Genomic DNA, 18,137 nt, shown 5'->3' with positions numbered 1-18,137 from the left:
ATGACGTCGTAGAAAATAATATACGACGATAGATTAAACATATATGAAATAAATGTGCGTTCGAGGTAACGTGCAACAGGTTTAACGCCACGTTGTCATTTCGTAAGTTTTTCACACGGCGCTTCCGATCGCTAATAAACGCGAAACGAAACGAGTCGTAGCAATCTCGTTGAGACCGACGAATAAAATAAACTTCCCACGATCGTTACGAGATCGTTCGTTCCTGTAAATGGAAAGAAAAGAAAAGAAAAGAAAAGAAAAGAAAAGAAAAACTCGAAAGAAGGAGAAAGTAAGGAGTGGGTAACCAGACGGAGAAGAGACGTCCCTGAACGTCGAACGGCAGCGCGGCGGCCCTGTTATAGTCGAGCAGCTCGAACCAGTGGTCCCCTTTACACGATGCAAAAGACACGATGAGACGAGGAGTAAGCAAGAGAGAAAGAGCGATGGAAATGAAGATAAAGGGTCTAAGAAACGAGAGAGAGAGAGAGAGAGAGAGAGAGAGAGAGGGAGAGACGAGGAGAGAAAAGTTCCCCCTTCTCCCCGTTCACCGTCGCGCGATCAACGAACTGGCGCCGATATTGGACGGAGCGGTGGTGGTAGTGGTGGTAGCGGCGAAGAATGGTGGGGGGTATTCGGTCGATCTCGTCTCTCGTGGGCGATGGAGGAGGGGAGTTAAGTCCGCGTCACGTGACCAGTCGGCTCGGGTCTGGCGCCTGGCTGGTGGGGGTAGGGTCACGTGAGCCGCCTGTGGCGCCGAGCGAGACGGTAGTGGCGATGCCGCTCGGTAGTGGGGGGTTAGGGAAAGTCTCGGTGGTGGGGGAAGTCTATCGAGCCGTTACCGTCGATCGTCGAGCTAAGCGGCATTGGCATTCTGACCTGGTAAGTCGCCAGTGTCGGGTCCGTGAGATACCACCGGAGTGTTGTTGTGAGTGAGCGACGGAAGCACGCTTTTGCATCCGTCAGGACATTTAAATAACCATAAAGGTTACGGGCTACGACGAATATACAAACCGTCTGAGGGAGAGTCAAACGCGATCATCTCCTTTTCGTTCACGACGCGAGTCTCGTTTCTCGTTTCTCGCGTTCGCTTTTTTTTTGTTTTTGTTTTAAATCTATCGAGTACGCGATACGCGCACGTGCCGCGTTTCTCGAGCGTCGCATACACGTCGTACACGCAGGCGCGCTCGAGCAAGCTTGCGAGCTGAGTAAAAGGAAGAAATAGAGCAGGATTTTTCTCGATAATCGTCGAGAAACGCGCAACGCCCACGCTTTATTTATTTATTTCTTCGCTAGAGAAAGAAAGGTAGAGAGAGAGAGAGAGAGAGAGAGAGAGTGGGAGAGAGAAAGACACAGAGAAACACGAAGAAAGAGAAAGAGAGAAAGAGCGTGTAAGTGCGAGGAAGAGACAGAGGACGACGTTCGAGGAAAAGATCAACGCCCGAGGATACGACGAGAGGTTATATATACAGTACGTACATACATCTTTCTCTCTATAGAGAAACATCGTTCGACGACGAGAGGTGTAACCGAGAAGAGAAGAATCGAAAGAAAGAGATCGAGAGTTCGTTTTCTACTTACGGAAGAAAAGAAGAAGAAGAAAAGAAAGGATAGACATACGTATCTCTGAACGTCCTCCTGTTTCTCATTTATTTTCCTGAATTTTTTTTTGTTCTCTCTCTCGCACACACACACACACATATATATACACGCATACACATCTTCTCTCTATTCGTTTACTCTTTATCGCAAATGATATTCCTCCGTGCATCATCCTCGTCGTTTATCATCGATCTCTCGTTAAACTGTTATACCAATCGAAAATAAAAACGCGAGAGTACTCGAGTGTTCTGCATATCCGTTTTAAAGTTGTTTACCAAAGACCGAAGGCACGTCTATATTTTCCTTCTCCAACCATACGCGTACCCACGCTTTTTTATATATATTTATATATACGTATATATATATATATATAAATACGTACATATGCCTGGTTCTTCCTCTTTTTTTCCGTTTTTTTTCTCTTCTGCTACGTCGCTGTGTGTTGTATTGTGATCAGTGCTAAGTGCCGTTTAACCGGGAAAGAAAGACAAAAAATCTCTCGGCGTACGAGAAATAGATAAATACATAGAAAGAAAGAAAGAAAGAAAGAAAGACTGAAGTCTCGAAATAATACTCTTCGGTCGAACTTTATATATATATATATATATATTTTTTTTATTTTTGTTGCTTTCTACGAGAGGAGAACATCGGCTATAGTAGTATACGTGCAAAAAGGACAAAGTGAACAGAAAAAGAAGGACAAGAGAGAAATACATAATTCGTGAAATTCTTCTCTTCGAGATCGGACGGAAAGAAAGAAGGAATAGAATTATAAATACGTACATATCCTATACGTAATACCAAGTTGTATAAACACAGAGAGTTGTATTTGAGGTTAGAACAAGCCATGGATCTACTTTGTTGCGAACGAACGAGCGAGACAGAGTGCAGGGCGTATGCCGATCCAGCTTTGATCGACGACGATCGAGTTTTACAAAATCTTTTGAAGACGGAAGAGAGATATGCTCCGAATAGTTCTTATTTCGAGTGCGTTCAGAGGGACATCTCGCCGCTCATGCGCAAGATCGTCGCCGAGTGGATGTTAGAGGTAAGTAATCTAAACCGTAATCGACAACTTTTTCTCTCTCTCTCTCTCTCTCTATCTATCTTTGCTTAAGCGTTTCCGGTCCACGTGTCTTTTCTCGTCTCGTAATTATTATATCTTTTAACTCTTTTCTTTTTTCTCGAATGACCGATCCACTTATCCTTTTTAATTGTTTGTTTGTTTGTTTATTTATTTTACGATTAATCCATCGTTTTCAAAATGGCGGAGAAAAAATCGTCGTTTAGAGTTCCCTTCGAAAATAATCGTCGAAAGAATTTTCATCCAATTTTCTTTCTTCTTCTTCTTCTTCTTCTTCTTCTTCCTCTTCTTCGAGTTCGAGTTCGGACATTTCCGTTACAAAATGGACACCGTCCGAAGCACGAGGCGATTAGAAACACCGTGTGAGAATGTCTTCCCATCGTTCTCCGTCTCTTTAGCGAAATCGTCGATGACGTTCGTGATACCCAAAGAATGCGATTTCGTGTGAGAAAAAAAAAGAAAGAAAAAAGAGGAGAAAAGAAAAAAGAAACGAAAAGCAAAACGATGCGTTTGCGCTTATGCGTTTTATTTTTCTCTTTCTTTTATTTTCATTATTTCGTTTTCTCTTTTTTCTTCCTTTATTTTATATATATATATATTTTTTTTTTCGATGGAGGTTAACCGACCACTTGGTTTTTTCGTCTCCGAGGTTAGAAATTTACGCTGTTGCCGAATTTAAACGGAAGAGTTTTTACGATAATTGAACGATAATAAACTTTCTAAGCCTCGGTTCATTTTTTTTGTTTGTTTGTTTTTTTCCTTCAACGAAGAGGACATCTTTCTTTTCTTCTTCTACTTCTTTTTTTTCATTATCGTCATTTACGTCATGACAGTCGATTACTTTTTTTTTTCTTCTCTTTCTCTCTCTCTCTCTCTCTCTCTATTTTTTTTTAAATTATCGCTTTTATTAAATAATATTTCTTTCGTAATCGAGAATAGATTATTTTGACGTTTTCCGCTGTCATCTCGATTCAGGTAAATTCCAATAAGCGATAAGACAAGGAAAAGATACACTGCCAAAGATGATTCGTTGACAAAGTTTTTTTTTTTTTTTTATCGCTGACGACGATCGTCTTTGCGTCGACAAGGCCGAAATATAATTTCGATAATCACCGACTTTAGAAACGAATTCTCGATCTTTCGATATAACACAACGTTTCCAAGCCAGATTTTCTATTTTTTATTCTTCTTAACGAATTACATAAACAATTACAATATGTGTATATATATATATATATATATCGCCGAGTTTTCGATAAAGTGGAAATATTAACGAATTAGTCGTTACGAAAGGCGAGAATTTAAACGAACTTTGTAAGACGAGGGTTGACTGAGTAAAATAAAGACGATAAAGTTCACTGAGATTAGATAATCGTGTTGAAAAGAGAGTGAGAAAGAGAAAAAAAAGTTACTTCATATATATTATATTAAGCGTAATGGAAAGTTTTAAGTATATTCGATATAATTTCCTTTAATTTTAATAATGACTGTTTGTAGCCATTTTTATTAGATAAGAATTAGCAAAGGGAAGAAAGAGAGAAATAGTGAAATTATGTACGTATATATATATATATATATATATATTACATATTAAACCGAGAAGTTTCATCTAATTTAAAAAACAAATGTTCTTATCGAACAATAATCCTCGGGAAGGCTTCGTGCGTCTATACTTTGTTAAACCTATAACATAATATAAATACATATACATATATACATACATACATACATACATATACATATATAATTCCTATCAAGAATTCGCTTCTCGACAACGTGTCCGAACTTCCTTCCGTTTACAAATATGGTAACAAATAAGTTCCTTCCCTTCCGTTCGAACTCACGAATCGTTCCATATCTTCTACTTTCATTTCAAAAAAAAAAAAAAAAAAGAAGAAAGAAAAAGATCTTTTATATATATATACCTATAATATATATTACATACATCATACATACATACATACATACCTACACATAGAAACACACATACATATATGCATATATATATATACTTCTCGTGCGAGAAGAAAAAGAAGACGAAGGAAAAAGAATCATGGTGGTGCGTGCGACCGTAGCCGGCTCCACGCTGCTTACTTGGACATTTAAACTAGGGGCATTTAAAAGGCTGACTGGCTGGCGGCCTCAGGCACAGCAGCCAGCCGCCACGTTGCGTTGCCGGCGCTCGGCTAAGCGTCAGCGAATTCCAGAGTCACTCGTTTTCTCGACTACGATCGACTCCACTCGGCTTTCCTCGTCTCGCTCCGCCCCTCTTCGCCGTCGTTCGTCTCTTCTCGCGTTTAGCTCCCCCCTCCTTGTCCTCTTCTTCGTCCTCATCTCGTCTTCGTCTTCGTCTTCGTCCCGAAAGGCGACCATCCGAATCGAACCTGTCTGTACGAACTTCCTATAAACGATTCTAACGCTTCCTTTACGAGCAAAACTTTCTCATATATGCTCGTGTGCGTACGATCGTTTCTAACGAGTTTAATACAATATTTCTTCTCTCCAGCATTTCTCTTTCTTCTTCCAGTACTTTTTCCATTCTTTTTTCTTTCTTTCTTCAACTCTGCAATTTTTGCAACCTCTAATAACGAATCACTTTCTCGTTTCTCAAGCGAATGTGATATCTACCTATAATCGACGCCATGTTTCCTTTTCTTCTTCTTCTTCTTTCTCTCTTTTCGACTTTTTAACGACGTAATCAAACATGTCGGAAATCAGCCGAGAATCTTTGATAATCTTGCTTTTGCAATAGGACGTTCGCGAGAAGGTTTGATGTTAGACGAGCCGTGAAATGGATAGGAGGATGATAGAAAGAGATACAGAGAAGATATCTACGATGTGTAATAGGATAAAGACAGAGAAGGAGGGGTGGTGGGGGAGACACATACATTAGAAATTCCAACTTTCGTTTTGCGCAACCCATCGCGGACGACTACGAGTAATTGCAACGCTCGGGTAGGTTCCTAAGGGTGACCTTGAAGTATATATGCGACTCTCCGACAAGTCTCGAACGTGACTGGATATACACTGTGCCGTCTGTTATTTCTCCGTACGGATCCTTCTATGTCATTTAGAATTAGCGGGAAGATTAGATGGAATAACAGTTAATAATTTAACGATAAATTATTTCCAATCGCACGTTGCCGTTAACGTCTCTACTATTCCTATATTATTTTTATAGATTAACACGAGAAAAAATGATCGGAGGACATCTCGTCCGCGTGTCTTTCGTTCGGTTCTTCGGTGTCCGTCTATAAATTATTTCCAATCGTAGGGATTAGGAAAACGGCGTTTCTACGTTATAAGCATATATTTTTTTTTCTTTATAGATTTGTATAAAAAAAAGGTGGAGGATGTCGTTCCAGTTCCATTAACGTTCCTTTGTTCGTTGCTTAGTTCCCAATATACAAAGCAGGTATAAAAGGAGCGAGATCTCGATCGACTTTCTTCAAGGTTTCTCGATAGTCGATAGCAAGAATATATATTCTCGTAGAGTTGTATTTTTATCGGAGGACGGAACGTGTCTCCTCTTTCTCTCCTTACTTCGAAGAAAGATTACCGAAGCTATACTTCAACGCAGCTTTCGGTTGATGTTTGAACAGATGCGCGATAATCGACGATTTCGTACCGATTTCGTGATCTTTCCTATTTGATCTCTCTCTCTCTTTTTCTTTCTTTCATTTTTTCTTTTTTTCTTTCTTCCTTCCTTTCTCTTTTTATGAGTGGAAAAAAGCAACGACGAACGTGGAACATTCGGATATCGACGGTCGGAAATAATGATAACAAAATTTTTATTTCCTTTCCTTTCCTTTCTTTTCTTCTTCGTCGAGAAACTGTATTATACACCATTGAAATTGAACTTCAAAATATAGTTTTCTTCTTATGCTCGAGAGTGTGAAAATTCCCAATTAAAAAAGAAAGAGAGATAGTTATAGTCTAGGGTTTTAATTAGCTGCTATACGTCGTGTTGCGTGGGGGTAATTTAGAAGGGTAAAACATTGGTCACGCTCAATAAGTCGACGTGCTTCGTTCCTTCGTCGTCTTTCTTGCGTGTGGAATCACCTTGAGGCATCGAAGCAGAGATAATTCACGATCGTTCCATAATTTAAAAGTACGTACATGCGTATTTATGTATATATATATATGTATATACACACACCCGCTCGCGCCAAAGCACTCTTTTTTCATTATTGTAAGACTATCTCCGGTATTCGACAATGTAAAATGTTGTTTTTCTTCGTTATCTTGATTATTTAATGCGTGTGTATGTGTATGTGAAAGAAAAAGAGAAAGAGAAAGATAACAAGATGAGTTTAAATGACACGAAATACAGAGTGGGTCAAAAGTTGTCGAATGATTTGAAAAATCAATAATTATTTGTTTGATAAATGCTTTAGCCTCTTGATTAAGCTCGTAGCTTTACGAGTTAGGCTTGTTCCTTTTGTAATATGAAAAAAAAAGAATGAAAGGAGAAACAAGAATTAATCTTAAAAAAAGAAAAAAAAAGTCTTGAGAAAGAGCAATTGATTTTTAATAATCACTTAGGAAAGAAAAGGAAAGAAAACTTTTCTTTTTCTTTTATTTCGTTTCCCACGCAAATTATAAATACTTTAAGAACGATGGATATACATTCGCATGAGTATAATATATCTCTATGTTAGATCACTTTTCACGATTAAAGCGCACGTGCTTCTTCTTCTTCTTCTTTTTCTTCCCACGTATCACAGCTCGGGTCTTTAAATATAGCGTTCGTGTCATAATTTCACCTTTAAAAAATTCGTCATCTGACAACGATCTTACTACATACTTCTCTCTATCTTTATTCGTAATTTGCTGTATACGTATCGTTAATTAATTTTTAAATCCATCTTTATTTTATTAACATACTTTGGATTTTTAAATAATCCTTTTTTTTTTTTAATTTGGAAACATTGACAAACATGTATTCAATTTCGCAACTTTGAACCATAATATTTACATCGGAAATACTCGTATCGATCAATCGTTTATTCTCTCTTTTTTTTTTGCAATATTGTAATATACTATTAAATAAGTATCATGTTATTAAATTTGAATTAAATATAAATGTGTGTGTATAGAATAAATTGCGATATATCATGATAATATCTTAATAGAGCTAGAGATATTTAAGGTGATTAGTTTTATTCGACGTTAATCTCGATCCAATTGTTATATTTATAATAATCTGGATATACACCGTAGTATTCGACTTTGCGATGACCTTGTTGAGCCCTGCGAAAGTCACGTTTCCATTTTTAAATGGAACCCCTATATCCTTTATCACATATTCTTGCAGCTAGCATCAAAATCGTTTTCAAAACTCTACCTACACATTTATTTTCTTTTGATTTATCGTATAATAAATATTTGGCATCATAATAATAAATAAAAAGAATATCGTTAATTATATACATATATAATAGATAGATACCAATGTAATGTGAAATCAATTAAAATATATATAAACCATAAAAAAAAGAACAGACATTAACATAGTAATCAATAAATTAGATTAAATAAATTTATTTCTTCTTCGTCACGAAGTTTTAAAATTCGCAATAAAAAAAGAAGAAAAAGAAACCGGATTTCAGATTATGTCTTATAGCGAAGTATATTCTTAATTAATAAGGATATATATATTTTTTCTGACGAAAAGAAATAAAAATCGGCGTCCTTAATATTCGTGAGTTTAGGATATACACGGTGTCCTTAATCCCTCGTCTCTTAGGATACGCATATACACGGTGTCGCACGCTTTACGCTCGAGACACGGGCAATAATCTCGAGTTGACTGAACGACAGAACGATAAAGTTAATCTTCGAGCGTAAAAAGGGTCAAACGTGGCCGAGCGCTCGGCATTAACCTTTCGTTGTGGTGCACGCGATATACATCGACAAATTTTGCAACGTTTCCCTATTACCAATATACAGGGTGAGACGTGAGTAGACAAAACTCGGTAGATATTCTAAATCCACAATTTTTTACTAGCTTTTAATTAAATATAATATTAAAATCCTAACTGCAAGTTTGAACGATTTATCGAAACGGAACAATTGATTTTTAAAAATACCTAGGAACTTTTTGCTCACCCTGTGCGCGCGCGTGTACGTATGTACGTATGTATATATGTATATTTATCGTCGATGTTCGTCTCGAAATAAGAAATTTAGGAGATCGAGCATAACTCGTCGACGTTGAGGTCGACGACACCATAGGAAGCATCGTGAAACCATATCCTTGCCGACCTTCGCACGTTATTACGAAATCGCGCGAAATATTTTTCTTTCATTCAGTTTTTTTCGCACTTTAATTTTTTTTTTCTTTCTTTCTTTCTTGTTTTAAATCAACGATCGGTTCGATCTTTGGACGCTAGGTAAAATAATCGTTTTCTGTCGAAATACGTATAAGTATGTATGTACATACGTAGTCTCGTATAAATAATGATATAATTAAAATGGCGTAATTGTAGAAATATTTCAATTTTTATATCTTTTCATTTTTCCTTCTTCTTTTATCGACATTCGTTCTATCTTTAATAGCAATATACGATCGTATACATATGTACATGTGATATAATTGTCTATCGGAAGTGTCTCGTTTTTTTTTATTTTTTATTTTTTAGGAAAATTTATATCCAATTTTTCCGTCACATTTTTTTGTTTCGATCGATTCAAACAAATAGAAAAAGAAGAATAATTTTAATGGAGACAATTGGAATAAATAATAGGAATCGTCAGATCTATCAGGCTTTAATGGAATTTCTTCGATGGTTGTAGGTATGCGAAGAGCAAAAGTGCCAAGAGGAGGTCTTCCCCCTATCGATGAACTACGTCGATAGGTTCCTGTCGATTTGTCCTATCAGGAAATCGCAGCTGCAACTATTGGGAACGACCTGCTTACTTCTCGCTTCGAAATTGCGAGAAGCATCGCCGTTAACAGCCGAAGTCCTTGTTTTCTATACGGATAACTCCATCACTCTTGATGATCTCTGGGTAAGTGGCGTATCTTTTTTTTTTTACATCGTAGATTTTATCGCGTCTAATATCGAAACATAAATCGTCTATTCATTTTTTCTTTTTTATTATTCTTCCAAAAATACATACGTATTACGTTTTTATTATTACTTAAAATATTACTTAAGATATCTATATAAATCTTTTACCTTAATAATTATCCAACAAATTGATATTAAAATTAATATATACATCTTATTAAACGATCATAGGTTTTATAATCTATTAATTACAAAATTGTTTGTCAGTTTCAAAAAAAAGTTCGCAACAAAATTTAATCTATAAAAAATATATATATAAAAGAAGGAAAAAGTACTTTCGTATTGATATTCTCAAATATATATTCTTCATGTCATTATAGATCGAATTAAATAAATCTATAAATGAACGCGAATGAAAGGCGCTTGATCTTTAAGTTTCATTCAATCCTTCCTTCCGAGAAGATCTTTGTTCTGATCGTTAGAAGGGAAGACATTACGTAAACACCGGTTTTCTTAACGTAAATCGATCGGTTTCTGACGAGTTCGTAGTAAGATTAGATTTTTATTTTTTTTTCTTCTCTTTTTTTGCTTCTTTGCGAGTAAAACGTGATATCGTAGCAATAAGGGTATAGAGAAATAGAATGTTAAGAAGATATATGTCGTCTCTTCTACAAGCGTTTCAATATCGTCAGTTTCAATCTTCTTACAGATTCAGTAGTATGTTACTCGATAGTTCTTGGTCATATGAGAGTATAACACTGTGTGTGTGTGTGTGTGTATGTATATATAACGTAACGTAATACGTAGTAGTTCCATACGAGATTCACGTAGAAATATTTTGTCGTCTTTTTGCTTCTTCGGATACAGGTTTAAGAGTGTGTATGTGTAAATTATAACATCATCTTGAATATTATACAATTTTTGCTGAGACGATTATTACTGTTATTTAAATAACGTGTGTACGTGTAAAAGAGAGAAAAAGAGAAAGGGAAGAGAAAATATATAGAAATTAGTTTCGTTGTTAGACATTTACACATCCATGTGTATTATTAGTTTTGTTATATGCACATTTTTACATATAAGGAAGATAATATCTTTCTTATCGATATTGTTAAGTGTTGCTAATGTAAAAAGAAAAAGATAGATAGAAAGAGAAGTATGCGCTATGGATTTGGAAATTTATCGCATAACCTTTGAGCACCAAGATGCGAATCAAAATCGGATATATTATGTAGATATGAATACTTCTAAGCAGTACATAAGAGACGAGAGAGAGAGAGAGAGAGAGAGAGATCGAGTACGCGAGAGATTGTCAAGAGTCGCTGAAAATTAAATAATGTTACTATCAGTCCGTTATCTATTTAGGCTTGCTCGAGCTATCACTTGTTTGCTCCGAGTTGGTCTGTCGCATTCTCAAAAAAAAAAAGAGAGAGAGAGAGAGAAAGAATGAGAGAACAAGCTTATATTCAATTTTGGATATTCGAAAGAACTTCAAATGTTTTCAACAAGTAATTTAATTGCATTCCTAAAAAGAAGAAAAGAAATAAGGAAGTACATAAAAAAAATAAAATAAAATAAATAAAACAGCAGGTGTTCTCGATCGAATCGATAATCGATTATTAAAACCGGTGCCACTACTAGTCTTTCTTCTATCGTTCTCTCTCTCTCTCTCTCTCTCTTTCTATGCGCATACGTTTCGATAAATCGAAGTTGAAACGCGAGCCGTATAATTCTACCACTACATACTTCTTTCGGGGTTTGTAACATTGTAAAATTTGAAACGTTTACAATCACACTAAAGTTTAGATTCTTTCGAACAAAAATAACCGTAAATTTCTCTTATAAAACTTTCATACGATTAGCATATCGATCGGGATGATCGATACGATTTTTAAAGAGAATACAACGAGTCTCACGGGCGCGACGCAAACGATTTTTGAAAGCAAAGATTTCGATATTTTCGAGTGGATTTTTTCTAACGACCTAAAACATCTTGACTATGTTTTCTTTTTTGCTTTATATCTACCCTATACTACCTGAAACTCGAAATTTTTAAGTTTAGAAGTATTCAAAATATAATCTACAATTATAACGTGTGATTGACTTGGATATAAAAAATATTACAACTTTCACACGCGTTATATAATTTTTCTTGTATAATAGATAGGAAGGGAAAAAAAGAAGTTGGGTTACAGAGTATATTAATATCGTATCGTTCGTTTTTAATCGTTACAAAAAATAAAAAGAAAAAATAAAAGAGCTCAATAATCCTTACTCAATCATTCAATTAATTATTAGCAAGAAAAAGAAAAAAACGAAAAACAAGATACTGTTGTTAAAAAATTCGTATAAATTCACTTCAATGAATTCCACTCGTTATCAACAAATTTGCACTTTGGCCAGACATCGGCGCCATATTGAAAGAAGCGGAGATATGCAAAGTTTGCGGTTTTTTAAAATGACAATTTATTAGGAATCGAACAGCACGAGTTTTCTCTCTCTTTCTTTCTCTTTTTATTCGTCCGTCCGTCCGTCTGTCTGTCTGTCTGTCTGTCCGTCTTTTGCTTCCGTCAGAACATATGCATCGAAATCTTTCGAAACAACATCGGAGTCTACGAGAACCGGTGTTGATGTGGAAGAAAGAGAACGATTTAATCCAGTTTGTGCTTCGCAATGGCGACGACGTTATCCTTCTCGAACGATCCAGATAAAATAAAACGAATTCCACAGCCACGTGGCTCTTCTTATCCCTGGTACATCGTTCGAAAACAGAACGTGAAAGAATGAGAGAGACAGAGAGAAAGAGGAGAGAAAAGAAAAAGAAAGCTAAGTATGTAAACGAAGAGAGAGAGAGAGAGAGAGAGAGAGAGAGAGAGAGAGAGAGAGAGAGAGGGTGGAAAAGAGAGAAAGAAAAAAGATCAGATTTGCAAAATCACTACTCCTTCACCACGCTCTTCCATAATACATATAAACATTTTCTATCATTCTTTTTCTTTTTTTTTTCCTTTTTTTTCCTTCTTTTTTTTCTCTCATTTCATTCAAGATGATTTCCTTGGTTCTCGATTTACTCAGCCCGTTAGCCCAGATTTTGTACGAACGAAGGAACGATAAATTCCATTTGCGATATCGATCGTAAACTGTACATATACACGTAGTCACGCAGAGACACACGTATGCACGTTACACACGAGTTTCTAAGGAATTCAAATAGATTGTCACAGTACATACATACATATATACATAGGTAACTTTACGAATAAACATTGAAGAGAAAAAAAATATTAGGTAACACGACGACTGTTGTTTCTCTATCGTGTAAAACTTGTGGATTTATAAATCGTAAAGAAAGAAAGAAAAAAAAAAAAGAAAATAATAAGAAAGAAGAAGAAAAAAGAACAAAAAGGAAAACAAATAAAAATGTAAAACGTTCTAAAGGACAACCGGTTTTTCTCTAATCGGTTCTAAACGACTCGTGGAATTTTTCTTTTTCTTTTTTTTTGTTTGTTTTTTTCTTTTTTTTTTTCTTAATGGGCCATTGTTGTGTGCAAAGACAGTACGTTAAACCTGTCGAGGATTTATGTTACTAATACTAACGTAATATAATCACGCGTCATTATCATCGAGTTGTCATTATCATTCTGTGAACATCACTGCTATTACGTATTTCTTCTTCTTCTTCTTCTTCTTCTTTTTCTTCTATGGGTTTTCCACGATATTACTATATTAGTACGCTGGTTACTATTACTATTACTATTACTATTACTACAGACGCTACGATCATTATTATCTGTCAGCTGTTTTATCGTTCCTCTTTGTTTACTCACTCGACCTGATTATATCGTACTATTGCGCTCTAGGCCTACGTGACAGATTGTATATTGAACACTGACATTCTTTTTTATTTTCATTCTTTTTCTTTTCTTTTCTTTTTTTTTATGAGATCAATAAAAAGAATATATATATACCTCTACATATGTCAATGATCATTTTTTCAGGCTAAAAGTTTTCAAAAAGAGACTCCTTTTAGACTCCTAGTTTTATTTTCCAATTGTAGAATTACTATATACATCTAGGAATTTTTTTATTCATTCCTGAATTATCATAGAAAATTTTGGCGTTCTCTAATCAGCGGATTCACGGCTTGTTTAACGAGATAATAAGAGAACATTAAAAAAAAGAAATTTTTTTTTGGGAAAGGGTAAGAAAAAAAAAAGAAAGAAAACTATCAACAGACGATTTGCACCGTCGAGCATGAGTTAGTAACTTTATTGGCCTAAGTTATGTGATGTGTGTCGTGGCTCGTGCTGATGCATGTGCACGAGTGCGTGGTGCAGGTGCACCAACCAACACACCTCCACGCCTATACTTGCCACCTTCCTCCCACCATTTCTCGATGATTAGTCATTTTTTCTTTTCCTTCTCTCTCTCTCTCTCTCTCTCTCTCTCTGTTTTTTGGTTTTTATTATACGATTCGACGAGCACGAGCCAACACTTATGTATATATGTATATATTTATTATATGTATTGCCGGGTGTTCGAATAAGTTAACATCGCTTACGATGCGTTCGAGTGTGTCCGTGTCGTCATTTGTATTTGTGTTTGCCAACAACATTGCTTCGCTTTATTGCCCTTGCAGGGTAAGGGAATTGCCCCGAAAACAGCAATTATCCTTTCAACGTTTCGACTGTTTTACGCGACGATTAACATCACCGTCTTTCTCCCTTCAATTTACCATTGCACGTGTGTGTGCGTGTACGCGTATTTGTGTGTGTGTGTTTACTAATTGATATAAAAATAAAATTCTATTTCAATCGATCCAAAGTCAAAATCAAATTAACAAATCCTACTGTTCGATTACAATTGGAATAATTTGATTATTACAAAAAAAAAAAAAAAAGAAATCATTGAATAGGTAAAATACAAATATTAGTTTGAAACATACAAAATTACTACAAACGTTTGATTACAAAGTAGATATATGAAAAGCGAGAAAAATTAATTCTGAAATAAAAAGAAAAAGATTGAGTAAAGAATTAAGAAACAAACGATTAAAAAAGAACTCTTCTACGTAGTGTTGTAATAAAACAAAGATAAACGATCAAGAGTCATTATCGTCTAATTATTTATTTTAAACTTATTATACAACACGTACAGATATGTGTACACATGCATACAGAGAAAGAGAGAGACATTTGCAGATATTTCAGCCGGCTGGTTGAGAGGGCCACAAAAGTAGAGAAAGAGAGAGCAGGTGAGAGCCAGCTGCGTCGTCGACGACGTCGTCGTCGTCGTCCTCGTCGTCGTCGTCGTCGTCGTCGTCGTCGTCGTCCTCCTCCTCTTCGTCGTCTTCGTCGTCGTCGTCGTTCGTTCGTTCGTTCGTTCTTTTCCTTCCAATTCTCCCCTTGTTGCCTTTCTCCCTTAGTCGCCCTCCCTTGGACCTCAAGACCCCTTAGAAAGCTACTGCACCAAGCATATTGCCAGCTGCATCTGAGTTAAAACGTCCTGTGTGAATATGCACCATCCTTTTCCACTATCATCGTTATCGTTATTATCATTGTCATTGTCATTGTCATTGTTATCGTCATCGTCATCGTCATCGTCATCGTCATCGTCATCGTCATTTATCCCTCCTCCTTCCACTTCTCTTTCTCTCTTTCTTTTTTTTCCTCAGCACGGAAGTCGGAACACATACTTACTTACTCGCGAATTTCTATGAGCGAGAAAGAGAGGAAGGGAAGAGGGTGAGTTAACGGCATGCCTCCTTCGAGAAGGGAGCCAGCTGGAAGCCAAGGTTCTCCCTTTCTTCTCTTTATTCTTTTTCTTTGTCTCTTCTGTATACGTGTATATGTATGTACGGGTTTTTCTTTTTTTCCCCTCTCCTCCTTTTTCTTTTTGTTTTTTTAAAGGTTATTGTTATAGTTAAGAGAGAGAGAGAGAGAGAGAGAGAGGACAAGTCGACGGCCACCAGTCTTCCGTTTTCTTCAAGACTTTTCAATTTAAAGGTTCGATTCAATTGTTATGTACTTCTTTTTACATTTCGTTGTTTCGTTGGTTCTGAGGTCATTGGAATTGCGGTTGTTGTTTTTGTATTCTTTTCTTTTCTTCTTTTTTCCTTTTTTTTTCATTCGTTCGTTCGTTCACTCGTTCATTCGTTCCTTCCTTCGTTTGTTTATCGGTGATCAGGAAAATAGAAAGAATTGCAATTTTTTTTTAAACGATAAAATATATAAGATAAATTTAATCGTTCGTCGAGGTATCAATCTCGGATTGTAATTTTCGATTTATCATAGTTACATTTTTACAATTATATATTCGATAATTAGGTCGGGGAAAAGGGGGTATCGAGACAAAATAGATAGATAGGTTGGTCTTGAAAATAATGCTGAAATCATAGTGATCATGGTGATCACCGTGATTATAACCGTCATCATCATCATCATAATCGTAATCATAATCATCATTCCGATCGTTTGGTTCGTCATCAATGTAGAAACCAAGTACTTGTCTCTCGAGCCAAGCACAACACACCTGCCCTTTGCAATTAGTATCGAGCACGCGAGCAGCATGCACGTGCTTGCACCTTTTCTGAACTTCCTTCCAATTTCACTCTTATCTCTGGACGTATCTGGATATTAATTCCGGTTTACTTTTTCCCTTTACGAGAGGATTTTTATTCGTCGAAAAATCCGCGTTCTCGACGCACCGCATCTTTATCTTGCACGCGCGTATGTGTACCCATGTGTCCGTATATTATTTTTCTTTTTTCTCTCTTGAAATAAAAAGTAACAAGTTGCAGTATCATATGTTGCAACCTGTTGCTTAAAGTTGGTCGATATTCTCTTGCAACAGGTGGTTACTTACTTTCTTTCTTTCTTTGAATTTTTTTTTCTTTCTCTATCTCTTTCTCTCGTTTTTCTTTATACCAAGTGTAATATTCGAATCGAAATTTTATATAATATAATTAAAAAATATTCGAAATAATATATATATATATATATATATATATATATATATATGTATTGTTATCTATGTATACTATTTTGAACGATCGTGATCTGTTTTATAATAGAAAGAAAAACGATGTTTTTTATTTCTCTTTCATATTTTTTTTGTTACGTATCTCAGAGTTAGGACTACTTAATTATTGATAAAATAAATAATAAATATCTTTAAAAGATAATAATATCCCTTGCGGGTCGTAAAAAGCCGACTTAATAGGAGTTGAGTGTTGGCCTGACAAACCCAATCTCGTAAAAACCCACTTGTTACGGGAACTTCAGAAAGAAAAGCCGGTGTCTGATTAAATAGGAATTGGAAGAAGGTTGACTGTTAAACACAGATCATTGGGTGCAAATTCCCTGAAGGCGACCGACTGCTAATGATTATTATAATAGCAATGATAATAATAAACAAGATATCGTTTTCGAATGATCATTTTTTCCTTTTCTTTTTCTTTTTTTTTTTTTCTTTCTTTTTCTATAAACGTTAAGACGTTTTCTCATAGATTTCATAAGCGATTTTTCATTGAGTATACGTGTGTGTGTTTGCTCACATTTTAGACAACTCGAGACCTTTGAAAGTTACGTTAGATCGTTCATTAGAAAGGACAGCAGGTGGTCCGGCAAAAAATCGCACGATTCTTTCGTAGTTACGCAAGGTGAAGGTAAAAAAAAAAAAGCGTACCTACTCGAATCCCGTTGCTTTCCTTTTACTTTTTTATTATTTTTTTTTTTTTCTTTTTTTTTCGGTCGCGACCGTTCGTTACGAGGATAGAGGATAGATGTACGATGGGGTTTTATCGAGGAGAATTCGCGAGACAAAATTTATTAGCCGAAGAGAAGACCGGAAGTAGCTTTCTTTTTTTCTTCTTCTTTTTCTTCTTGTTAATGTGAATATTAAATTAAATATCTTATGGCGAGGTATGGAGACGGGTGAAATTGATAAAATTCAAATCGTAACAAAATGACGAGTACGATAAAAGTTGACTTGTCTCCGATAAGAGACACTCTAGCCTTTCGTTTCTCACGTAAAGAAACACCATATATGTGTGTGTTATGTTGTATATCTGTGTACCCCAAGTAAAGTGTTATATAATATATAAGCAGATTTATATTTTATTCTATATATATATATATAAAAAAAAAGAAACAAAATAAATATAAGATGCTATCTGTTACATTAAAATGTTAATTAAAAATATTTTTTTTTATCTCTACAACATATAACGAATTACGTTACGTTTGTAAAATTTAATATTAAATTTTAATATTAATATTACGAATAAATTCTTCTCACGAACGTTCGAATGATAAAATAAAACAGTCTTTTTTTTTCTTTTCTTTTTTTTTTTTAAATCGTCGTTCTCGCAAGAAGTCACGCAATACCTTGACAATTTTCGTTCTAATTCCGAGCTTTACCTTGCTGATTTTTACGGAACG

The 18,137-nt window shown here is 35.5% G+C and overlaps 1 protein-coding gene across 1 annotated transcript in view; it reads left to right on the top strand.

Moving 5' to 3' along the window:
• Window positions 1-852: 852 nt before the first annotated feature.
• LOC127069064 (G1/S-specific cyclin-D2) overlaps window positions 853-18,137 on the top strand; it is a 34,267-nt gene continuing 16,982 nt past the window's right edge. The window contains exons 1-2 of the mRNA XM_051005740.1: window positions 853-2,647; window positions 9,482-9,697. Coding sequence (XP_050861697.1) covers window positions 2,447-2,647; window positions 9,482-9,697 — 417 coding nt within the window. The 5' untranslated portion in view covers window positions 853-2,446. The remainder of the gene's footprint in view (window positions 2,648-9,481; window positions 9,698-18,137) is intronic.

The sequence above is a fragment of the Vespula vulgaris genome, chromosome 14 (assembly GCF_905475345.1).
Source record: "Vespula vulgaris chromosome 14, iyVesVulg1.1, whole genome shotgun sequence".
NCBI classification, from domain to species: Eukaryota; Metazoa; Arthropoda; class Insecta; order Hymenoptera; family Vespidae; genus Vespula; species Vespula vulgaris.
This window is presented reverse-complemented; position numbering and strand designations above follow the sequence as displayed.